Here is a 12,563-nt window from a genome sequence, read left to right as displayed (position 1 = left end):
CCTAAGGTGATACAGGAGGTTGAATTATATCTATAACTCTTTGTCACATGTTTACCCCGGTAGGCTAGTAACTTGGGTAAATGTGGGAGGAGGGCATTATAAAGTAAATTTAGGAAATGTTCATAAAATTATATAGAAACGTATCATTAATTATTTTTTGGTATATTAAATTCCAATACATATGACTTATATCATGTTATGACTAAACTCATGTAGATGACCTCAAAAGGAATAAAATTGAATAAAATTTATCTATTTTTTACTTGTTGAAGACATCTTTTAAAATTGAATTTAAAACTTATTTCAATCCTATTTGTACTTTTTAATTGAATCATTATATACTTTAGTTCATTTTAAGTATTAAAGTGACTTGCATCAGAGTCTAAAATTGTACTTATTTTTTTAGTCTATGAAACTAGAAATCCAAATTGTTATATTTTTTAATAAAAAATATACTATAGATTTTTTTTTTAACTAGCGAAATAATTAATAAATCCATAAAATGAAATTTAGTCAGCATCCATAAACAAGATTAATAAACATCCATAAGTAAAATAATGAATGTATCAATAAACTGTCCATATGAAAATATACAAAAATTACATTACATGAACATCCATAAACTAAAATAATAAGCATCCATAAACTGAAATAACATTCATGCATCCAAAAAATTTCCATGTATGAAATTATACAAATTTTGTATCACATGTGAATGTGCCCTATGAAATGGGCCTGAAAATATACAAATTATCTATGATCCACTCTAGAAAGTATCACTTCTAAAACTCTTAAATGAGTTTCGATGTGCAAAGTAAACTTCCATAATCTGGTACTGCAATATAACACATTCAAATTCAAATTAATTAGAACATTACTTTTAAAAAATAAACAATTTGGAAATAAATGATTTCAAAATGTGCATTTAATTAGTCCCCTGCTTGGGGTTTAGTCGAGTGTAAAGGAAGTCAAGTGGGATAGGGTGTATGATCAATCTAGGTTTGGTGCTCCCCAACCTGTGGCACAGTTGAGTGCAAATGGAATGTTATGAAACCAACTCACAAAATAGAAGAAGAGATAAATCAATGACTTCAAAATAAGCCTATTCGAGGGGGCAACCTCCTTTACATTACAAAAATGAACAATTCTTGGATTATACAAACGACAAGAGCTCCTTTCTATATATAGGAGTCTATGGGGTCACAATATAATCAGAGCCGACATAAAAATAATAATGTGAGGTCACAATAATAACAATAGTGGGCTTCCATGGGGCACAATAATAACATTATGGGGACTACATGGGCACAACAATAGAATAAGGCAATTGCACTAATAACAATAAGGGGCTACACTAGTGGTATAGGGACCTAACATGCCCCTGTCCTTCAAAAAGTGTTGTCCTCAACACTTGAGTAGTTCTGGATGCTTCTTATAAAATTCTCATCCTCCCATGCAGAATCTTCAACGGTTAAGTTCTTCCACTTGATGAGATACTCTGAAATTGATTGATTTCGTAGCTGTCAGGTTCTTATTTCTGTGGCTACTTTAGGTTCTAATATGATTTTTCCTTCCTCGTCAAGTTTTGGAAATATTGTTTGAAATGGGAGCTTGTCACCTATAACCTTCTTTAAGAATGAAACATGAAAAACAGGGTGCACTGGGGAAGATGTATGAAGCTCCAATTTGTATGTCGTAGCACCAATATTTTGTAACACCTTGTAAGGACCATAATAGTTTCGTAATAATTTATCATCCTTCTTAGCTTGCTTGAGGGACATTTGTTTGTATGGTTGTAGTTGTAAAAATACCTAGTCGCCTACATCAAAACTTCTTTCGCTGCGATGTTGATCTACCTGTTGTTTCATTTGATTCTACGCCAAAGTGAGGTTATCCTTTAAAAGTTGGAGAGATTGTTGTTGATGCTCGATGTGATCTTTCACTGTTTGAACCTTTTTCTTCTTGATATGTCCTTCTATCTTGAGAGTGTGAGGAGTGGTAATTCCTGCCAATGCATTACAAGATATGGTTAAATTCATTTCTTCTTTCTCTGGGGTTGGTTCCTAGTGTATATCCTCTTCTTTTGACGTTTCTTGATCCTTTTCTTCCTCGTCTTCACAATCTATGTAAAATAATTTCTTCTCATCACACTTATGACCTTTAGCATATTTGCTATCACATCTGTAACAAATTCCTTTTGCTCTTTTTTCTTCCAATCGTTGTGGTGTCAACCTTGTAGTTTGTGGGAGGCTAAGAACAACAACACTTCCATCTTTATAGTTATGAGTGGTGTGCTTCCTTGTTGCCATAATTTTTCTTTCAATTTTTCTTGGCAACCTGAATGCCTTCTCCAATGAATCAGGTTCCCAAAGTCAAACCTTATGTTGGATGTTATCCTTTAAAGTTCCTATGGAGACTTCAATCTTATGCTTCTCTAGAATATCATTTACCCTTATATTCAATTTTTGGAAGTCCTCAATGTGCTTTGCCATTGAACCCTTTTGTTTGAGATTTATCTTTTGGCTAAAGAAGGTGTTTTTCTTTGTATCCTCATAATGTGCTATCATTTCCTCCGTGAAAATTGACCAGCTGATAAGTGGTTTATGAGAACAAAGCCCTATATACTATACAAACTAATTCAGTTCTAAATATAAAGATGCAATACGTACATTTTGGTGTGGTTTTCACATCATGTAGATAAAAATATTGCTCCATATGTAGTATCCAAGTTACTAGATCCTTTCCATCAAACTTCCTCATATCCACCTTTTCATCATTAGGAAGCCTTTGTTGTAGCAACTTTGTACAACTTTCCTTCAAACCTTCCTTGTCTTTCTTCTAATATTCCATGTTTCCTTTTGATTTTGATTCTATACCATCGATCTTAGCTTCCATGACATAGATAAAATGATTTATCTCAGCTTCGATCACATTCTTCAAATCATCGATCCAATTTTTCTTACTTTGTGTTTCTATTTTCTTGATTCGAGTCATTCTTTTTCGTGCTTTTAGGAGCTCGATATTGAAACAATTGTAACTATGTAATTTCGGATCTTCAGGCTCTAAAATTTTGTCCTGTGGTAGCTCTTTGAGTCCTCTTTCCAACCCCATAAGTATGATCGATATTGGATTCTCCAAGAAGGATTTATGCTAAATCTCTTACGATGATCGATTATAGACCGGTTCAGTAGAGAGAACTTGTACGAAGTTCCACGTGTCACTGTTTCAACCTTCGGCCCTAAAAATGATACACAACAAACTATTGCTTGCCCTCATTCTGTCACTTTTTATGAAATTTCAATCTGATGTTCAGAGAGAAAGTTATGTTGATTTGCCCAAGATCACTTGTTTGAGACAGAATTTAGGAGCCTGCAAAAACCCTAACTTACTTGGATCATATCTCCGAACATATAGTGACACAAGATCTGAAATTCGTATAAAAGGTTCAGTACGATTTTGGCTCAAATGGGTTTTAATTTCAGTTTCTGAAGCTTCGTAGAAAAAAGGTTATAGCAAAAATTCCACGATGTCTTGTATGAAGCAGTGAAACCTTAGAATCCAAAGTTCTGATACCAAATGTTATGAAACCAGCTCACAAAATAGAAGAAGAGATAGATCAACGACTTCAAAATAAACCTATTCAAGTGGGAAACCTCATTTACATTACACAAATGAACAATTCTTGGATGATACAAATGACAAGACTGTGGAGGTTTTCCATTACACCAAAACCCGCAGGTGGTTGGTAAACGTTACAAACGAGTAACTAAGATCCCCAGGGTGGAAATTACGGATTATATAGAGATGCGGTGATTTTTCCAACACCCCCCCTCAAACGCAACTCGGGGGAATCGAACCTAGGTCCAAGCTCTGATACCATGTGGAGGTTTGTCATTACACCAAAACCTGCAGGTGTTGGTAAACATTCCAAACCAGTAACTAGGATCCCTAGGGTGGAAATTACGGATTCCATAGAGGTGTGGTGATTCTTCCAACACCCCCCTCAAATGCAGCTCGGGGGAATCGAACCTCGGTCCAAGCTCTGATACCATGTGGAGGTTTGTCTTTACACCAAAACCCGCAGGTGATTGGTAAATGTTACAAACCAGTAACTAAGATCCCCAGGGTGGAAATTACAGATTCTATAGAGGTGCGGTGACTTTTCCAAGAAAGACCTCCTTTCTACATATAGGAGTCTAAGGGGTCACAATATAACTAGAGCCGACATAACAATAATAATGTAAGGGCATAATAATAAAAATAGTGGGCTTCTATGGGGCACAATAATAACAATATGGGGACTACATGGGCATAACAATACAATAAAGGGGTTGCACTAATAACAATAATGGTTTACACTAGTAGTATAGGGACCTAACATGGAAGTTAGGTGGGATGGGGGTTTAATCAATCTGGGTTCGGTACTCCCCTATCCGTGGCTCAAAGGTTGGGTCCTGCATATATGGACTCGCATCGTCAATGCCTCCATACCCAAAATCACATTCAGCCATACACATAACTACGACTTCAACACCAATCTGGATTTGGTCCTGTGTACACAATGGAAAAGACAAATTATAATTAATCTATGAATTATTAGCATGCATACATGTAACTTTAAAAAAAATGTTGATATCTTAGTAGTAAAAAAGTTTACCTCAATTATTGGTCCATGTGGTTGTATATAGTGACTCTCCTCCACATGATTTTTATGAGGTGGAGGTGGAGGAGCTTGTCAAGTACATAGAGAGGGAGGACATGAGTGGTGGCTAGGCTTCCATAAATCCTAACAAGGGTGAATAATTCCTCTCCAAACCATTTTCCTATAGGTGTAAGGTCATCCAGAGCTTCTCTTGAAAACCTAGGAGGTATTTTATAAAAAATGACTTGGTACAAGGGTAACACCATTCCATGGCAGATTTTATAAAAATGGGGCTAGTAATTGGACTCCCAGAGGATTTTATGGTAAATATGGATCGAGGTAGGGTCTTCAAGGGTCCATTTCCATCCCATAGATTGAAAGTCAGAGGTGAAACACACTGCATCCATAATATAAGCACTCATGTAGAAAGGTGGCACGGTCCTCGTAGTAATATTGTGCTTGCTTTGGTAGGCTAGGATCTGGGAGACTAGATTGTTGGATAGGATAGTGGCCCAATCCATAATATAGGCTTCAAAGGCAGCTTCCATTAGGGGAACCCATTCTATTGTGAACTTTTGTGTATTAGGTTGCCCGAACAATCTACACATCATAGCAGCAATGTGACAATGAGGACCAGCAAGGGAGGCTAGAGAATACATACCCTTGTCTTCATGTTTGTGCTTGCTCGGCTCACGCCTCCACTGCCTTATCGGGTCTAACTAAACTTAATTTTCTGTGGAAAACTTCTGAAGAAACTATGCATTATAGATTTTTTGTGGCTCCGACAGATGTTAAATCGTTCTTAAATCTTCAGCTTTAAATGACCCAATTAGTGTCCGTGTCCTCATGGTCATGAAGGTTCTATATGTGATGTTCACATCATCAATAATCCATTTGACCAAATCAGTGTATGGCATAATGTTTGGCTGAGCCACAATTCGATGGAGATGGAAATTGGTGACGTCTACCTAGGTGGTTTTCGAAGTCGATGTAGAGTCATCTGGCGTTGTGATTTGTCTTGTAACTACTTTGGGTTCTTCTTCTCCAAATAGTTTATATATTGCTTCCCAAGAAGAACACCTGGAGTTTGTAGTGCATGTTGTATCAGAGAACAATGGATACATCTCCATAACCTATGTAGTAGGTGGAGTCAGTTGTGGCGGCACCGTTGTTTTCTTGTTCTTCTTAGCGACTCTCAACATTTTGCCTGAGTTCGGTTTATTGGAACTAGCCTGCAACAGAGAGAACGCGGAGAATAAGGAGCAAAATTTAGAATTAGAAACTTAAGGAGAGAATGGCGAAATAGCATGAGAATAGGAAATTAACACAAAATCTCGAAACACTAAATATGATCAGTCAAATCATTTACATTACCGAGAACCATCAATACCATTATAACTAATCATAAATGAAAAATCATGGGTTCACATGTTCTTTGTACAGGTCAGCGCTCTGTTGGCTTATTTCGCATTGCAAGTTTCTATGTCACGCATATTATCTAATTCACTAAACCTTCCTTTTGTCAATATGCAATGAACTAACCTTTTAGATATGCGGCAAAGGCTTGTAGTGAGAATTATTGCATTGGAAGTTCCCTTGGAAAGACTCGTCTTATGTTTTGTGATGTAATATGAGTATTGCAACGAGGAAACTGCGATGGAGTATTGCTAGTGATATCGGAGAAAGTTTTATCGAGAGGTCGGAGTTGTGGTAACAAATGTAAAATGTCGATATAACTTATTCATTGTTCTATTTGTGATGGTGACGTGGCTGGCTGGAGGGACCGATTCTGAGCTTTGTACGCATAGAGGGTTTTTCTTTATTAAAGTTATATATGACCTATCATTAATTCATTGAGTCTTGGGCAAATCACATCGTGTTTTTGCTTAAACGCCTACTTTGCTCTAACCTATGTGATTGCTGATATGCGAGATGTGAAAGGTCCTATTAACTTTTTGCTTTAATCATTTGAATTCAAATAGATTTAAAGCCTAAGTGTGGATAACATATTTTTTTGGTTTTTCTATGAATCTTATTTTATTTAATTATTAAAAGACTCTATACTAAAATTTTTAAAGGGTCCCTATTATGGCTAAGTTAACTTATCTGGGGATTGTTGAGTGACACAACGGACCGGTGCCAGTGTTGGTGTTGGTGTTGGGGTTGTGTTCAATGTGGATGTTAGTTTAGTTGCCATAACTACAATGCCTCCATTCTCATTACCATGGCTACCTCCCATTATTCCCAACATAACAATCAAACAAAGCACTATTTGGATAGTTGTGATATAGTTCTTCGTTGTCACTCCAATTCGATCAGCGACACCACCTAATCAGACAATAAAAGGAAACAGAATTGGACATGAAGCATATTGATAACCAGAACTTCCAACATGTTACTCTACTCTACTCACTATTTTCAGAAGGTGAAACCTACTCAAATACTCTACATCAATAGATTACAATTATCTTAATCACACAAATTGCAAACAAAAAGCAAGGGCACCCATCTCATCAATCTCGATTACAATGTTTATAGTAATAATTCATGAATAACAAGCAAAATCCACACGAGAAGGCCTAAACAATTGAATTTTTAGTGCAATTGCTAATTATTGCATAAGCAATGCACGGAGCAATTTTTGCATAAGAGGTGTGCTAAGCATCAACTCTGGTTAGATATAACATCAATCTTTATGTATATTAATTTTTAATGTTTAGTATATAGTTGAAATTAAATAATTTTAAATTAATGATACTTATATTCAACAATCCACACTTTACAGGACGGATCGACCAGGACGTTCCATAGGGAGCACTTCTATCGCCTTATTTTTAGTTCTGGAGACTTAGTGACGCGAATTGAACATGCCTGATTGCCAGGTTTGCAATTTTGATTATGTGGGTAAATTCAAAGACCCGGTTACTTGGGGATACTTTGTTTAATTTTGAAGATCAGGATACAAATGATCCTCACCACACGCTATAGACGACGTGAGCGCGGGGGCTTCAGTGTATTCGTCGTTGATCTAACAGGCAGAGGGAGAGGGCGGGCCCATTTTGGAAACCTTGTGGAAAATTGGTCAACTCTGCTCATCAGATTGCATGTCAAGAAAAAAGGGTGGAATAATGAATGACGCTTATCGCGCGCCATTGACGACTCTCAAGTCGTTCTGGGTCCCGAGGCAGGGCGCTTTATAAGAAGTCAAGGGAAATATTGAGACTCTCGCTTTGAACCGTACGCAATCCCTTGGAAAAAATTGTCGTTACGCATCAAGCAAAATGAGTGAAAATAATCCAACGCCATCGACGATTTTCAAGTCAGAGTGGGCTCGCCATCTAACAGTCATGGGAACGGACACCTCAAATATTTCGCCGATCACTTCGGAGCTCATGAGCGCAATTGCAAGAAACTTTCCCACAGCTGCCTCCCACCAGGCCGACTTCTGTCACCGTTAAATAAACGGAAAAAAACTTCGATAAGAAAGGGTGCAAGGTTTCGCAAAATCGTGGGGATCCTTCTTGCACATATAACTGCTCTGTGTGTGATTAACTGCAAAGCACCTTTCTATGACAGTACGTGAGACGATGGATAAAATTCGCTATGGTAAATGGGGCGGTTGGACAGCACCACTAGGCGTGCTTCTGTGTTTCATTGCTGCAACTACTGCTCAACCAGGTCACGGAGTAATTTCATTTGAATACATCGTATTATTATTGGGCTCATTGTTTCTTTGTTTTGCTATTCGGTTAATAAGATATTGTTTTACTGATTAATGTACCGACGTATAACAGGATTTCTGAGTATTGATTGTGGAAGTAGAACAAATTACAGTGACATAAACAATATAAGATGGGTCACTGATGACAATTACATAGACCACCTCGGTCAGAGAGCAAACATAGGGAATGTCACTTTAATAGGGAATGTCACTGAAGAATCCCATGGTTCTTACGTGACTGGTCTACGCTTATTTCCAAATCCTCTCAATAAGTCTTGCTATCATTTCCCTGTGGAACCTCACCTACCTTACCTCATAAGGTTATCGTTTTCGCCATTGTGGCCGCTCATTTTTCGAAAGAACAGTGCACTCCAAACAACGCTAAGCTTCGCTTTCTCTATTGAAACAAAAGGTACGTTGTATATGAGAAACGTAACACTAGTCAACCTAGAAGGAAGTTCTGCTGAAAGGATACTGGCTAGTTCTGGCACAGTGCTATACATTTGCTTGGTCAGAACCTTGGAGTTCGATGATCCTTTTATCTCTGCTATCGAACTGAGGAAGCTCCAAAATGGCATGTATGGACAGCCTAAGCCAGGAACAATATTGAAAAACATATGGAGAACTGATTTTGGTGGAAGAAATTCGAAAATTAGGTGAACATTTTGAACTTTATATATTTACCCCTCATAATTCTCTGCCCTGTGGTATTCACATTCATTGTAATGAGTTTATAGCACTAAATTTATAGCAGAAGATATATATCTTTATGCCATCCATATCATCTGCTCAAGAGAACGTTTATATGCGAGAGCCAATTTGAATGCAGTACGGCTCGTTGCAATGTTTTTTCGTATGGCTTGAATTTAATGTCTTTGTATGGTTCATTGTGCAGGTATCCTTACGACAACTTTGATCGCATATGGATACCAGGTGTCCCTTCATATAATTTAAATTTGGTCGAGCCGAAGCTTGTAAGTTTTAACGAGGTGATATCAATAAACAATACTAAAAACCTTCCTCCAACTGTTGTCATGCAAACAGCGTGGCTTTTAAGCAGCTCAGAACCGGCTCAATTCTCTCTAGGACCATTCCCAGAAGGAGGGAAAAGATCATTACTAATTTTGTATTTTGCAGAGGTCCAGATGCTAGATATCTCTCATTCCAGATCTATTTACATCACGATAAATGGTGAAAAATGGCCTGACACCATTACTGTGCCACGAAATTATTCTGCTCTGGAGCTTACAATCCCATCCAATCAAACAGATGACTTCAAATTCGCCCTAATGACGCCCACTTACTCCACCTTACCTCCAATAATCAACGCTTTTGAGTACTACACCGTGTTTGATACCCAACCCGCCACAAATCTCCAAGATAGTAAGTGCCCTCACTAAACTTCTAATATTCAAAATTTATGATTTGCACAACGTTTTTATTGCACATTTCCAATTGTTGTCTGTCATGCGTTTACATTGACTCGTTTTATATGGTTATAGTGAAGCGCAATAATTGAATACCTAACAGAATAGTTGTTAAACTACAGTTGAAGCTCTCGAAGCTATCAAAGAAATGTTTGACATGACAAATTGGATTTCTGATCCTTGCTTTCTGATCGAGTGGAATGGGATTCGCTGCGATAACAGCGCTTCTGTAATAAGAATTTCCGAAATGTAAGTTTCAATTTTGGGTTTTCTACCGTTCTTTGCTTTTATATGGAATGGTAAGATCGTAATATTTCAAGAATATCCGAATGTCCTATTGTTGCCAGTAATTTGTCTACGATGAATCTGAATGGATTGATTCCTGAGCAAATTGGACAACTGACTGCGTTAGTGAAAATGTAAGTATCGTTTTATAATTCTGTATTAACATTATTTTTAATTTTAATATAAAAATTATGAAATATTTATTAAAAAATTATAAAAATTAAAGGAGTTAATTTTATAAAAGTATGGTTAAATATTAAAAAAAATAGATTTATATATTAAAAAAGTATTCTTCTGTTTATAAAAATAAATAAAATTATTCATATTGGAAACGTTGATTTAATTATTTCTAAAACAAAATTATAATAAAAACAATATTTATTTACCTATGTTTCAATAGCAATTAAAAAGAACTTAAACACATAACCACGATTAAATATTTTACAACCCAATTTAATCTAAAACAAAAGCCTATAATTTATGTTAATGTTTTAAATAATTTTTTCGCTTTTAAAATATTTACATCTTAAAATTCGAATTACTTGAAAGTAATATATTTAAAATAATAATGATAATAATTAACTCATGAATAAAATAAAAATTAATTTAAAATTTAAAATATAATTTATGTTAATGTTTTAAATAATTTTTCCGCTTTTAAAATATTTACATCTTAAAATTCGAATTACTTGAAAGTAATATATTTAAAATAATAATGATAATAATTAACTAATGAATAAAATAAAAATTAATTTAAAATTTAAAATATATATATATATATATATATATATATATATATATATATATATATATTAATTAATTAATTATAATCTTTAATTCACGTTTAAGTGAATATTTAATTTATCAGGCCCTTTAAAAAAAAAAAATAACATTATAATATGAGTTTAAGATAACATTATTTCGAAAAACTATTATCCACTTATAACGTCTCTTGGGTAAAATACCACCCTGTATATTAACCAGAATATATAGAACTCAACTGAGATTTATGCACTTGAATTTGTGAGTTAGAAAGAAATCTCAAGTCCATTTGATATAATCTATCTCACGCTGGTGGTTGTTAAGAAGAGACAGTTCTTTGTTTTTATTTTTAAATAAAATTAGACTGCGTAAGCATATAAAAAAGATTGTCAATGACCCATTTAACCAGGTCACTCGACAATAATAAGCTCACGGGATCTTTGCCAGACTTTTCGAATTTAACCAAGTTGGAGACATTGTAAGTTGGTTGTCGATATAGATTTTTCGCAGTGCCACTTGTGCAGACTTTCCCGAGACTTTCCCCAAGCATTTTTACTAAAGATTAGTTATCAATCATTTTCTTTGTGAAGCAGACATTTACAAAACAACAACCTCAACGGGAGTCTTCCGGACTGGCTATCTGAACTTAAAAACCTTAAAGAGTTGTAAGGCTTCTTTTCCCTTCTATTTTCTTAGGCAAATTCTACTTTATATCGATTTTTAACCTTTATCTGAATATTACAGGTTTGTAGAGAATAACAATTTCAGCGGTGAAATTCCTCCGCAACTTCTGCACAACCCTTCATTAACACTCAAGTAATCGAGTATCTATTTTATAGTATATACATCCAACATTTTGAATGCCATTGACAATTACTATTAATCCAGTTGAAATTCAAATTAATCTGACTGAAAATCTCTTTCTTTCATCTGTACCAGATACTCTGGAAACCCCCACCTATCCATTCTTGATTCAATGGAACATAAACCTCCGAATCCTAGAAACAAGAAATTGAGGGAACAACTTGCCCTCGGAATAACACTCAGTGGAGTTCCAATCATCGGACTATTGTTGATAGCGGGTATTGTTCTGTATAGGAAAAAGAAAGCAACTGAAAGCAATGGGGTGGAAAATGTTGTGCACTTTACCCCCAATGAATGGATTGATGCAACGAATATGGTACCAAATTCAGGAAAGTCCTGTGCCTTCACTCTCGATCAGATGATGACTGCCACACAAAAATTTAGTGCGAAATCGGCAAAGGGGGCTTTGGCTCTGTGTTCTTTGGTAAATTGCCGGAAGGAAAGGCTATTGCCTGTAAAAGTTCTCTCCTTGTTCTCCAAGCAAGGAGTTCACCAGTTCTTAAATGAGGTAATTCTGAGATTCTATTTTTCCATTTGGACATAGTATCACACTTCAACTTCAATGTCTAGCTGCAATCTTGTAGTGTCTTTAAACATATTCCCAACTAACCATGTAGAGCAAAATTTATGACTCTGCGTTCATTTGATGAACAGATTGATGTTCTTTCCAGAGTTTATCACGAGAACTTAGTGACTTTACTGGGTTATTGTAATGAATCCAAAGAACTTATGATTATCTACGAGCACATGTCCGGAGGGTCCTTAAGGGATCGCCTTTATGGTAAAGATATAACTTTCTCGTAAATATGATGGCGTCCAAAGGTAACGATTCTCATTTAGCTCTTATTTTCATTTCCCAGGT

The 12,563-nt window shown here is 35.7% G+C and overlaps 1 protein-coding gene across 1 annotated transcript in view; it reads left to right on the top strand.

Moving 5' to 3' along the window:
* The first annotated feature begins 7,923 nt into the window (after window positions 1-7,923).
* The window catches only part of LOC149159365 (receptor-like protein kinase At3g21340), a 46,683-nt gene continuing 42,043 nt past the window's right edge, over window positions 7,924-12,563 (top strand). Inside the window, exons 1-10 of the mRNA XM_089434272.1 lie at window positions 7,924-8,095; window positions 8,219-8,320; window positions 8,437-8,782; window positions 8,879-9,019; window positions 9,259-9,746; window positions 9,913-10,039; window positions 10,138-10,209; window positions 11,582-11,653; window positions 11,777-12,209; window positions 12,356-12,501. Of these exons, the coding sequence (XP_089290398.1) occupies window positions 7,924-8,095; window positions 8,219-8,320; window positions 8,437-8,782; window positions 8,879-9,019; window positions 9,259-9,746; window positions 9,913-10,039; window positions 10,138-10,209; window positions 11,582-11,653; window positions 11,777-12,209; window positions 12,356-12,501 (2,099 nt within the window). The remainder of the gene's footprint in view (window positions 8,096-8,218; window positions 8,321-8,436; window positions 8,783-8,878; window positions 9,020-9,258; window positions 9,747-9,912; window positions 10,040-10,137; window positions 10,210-11,581; window positions 11,654-11,776; window positions 12,210-12,355; window positions 12,502-12,563) is intronic.

The sequence above is a fragment of the Pinus tabuliformis genome, chromosome 5_2 (assembly GCF_031772625.1).
Source record: "Pinus tabuliformis cultivar Carrire ecotype Pingquan chromosome 5_2, CPIR1, whole genome shotgun sequence".
Lineage (NCBI taxonomy): Eukaryota > Viridiplantae > Streptophyta > Pinopsida > Pinales > Pinaceae > Pinus > Pinus tabuliformis.
The sequence above is the reverse complement of the archived record's forward strand: the minus strand, read 5'-3'. Positions and strand labels throughout refer to the sequence as shown.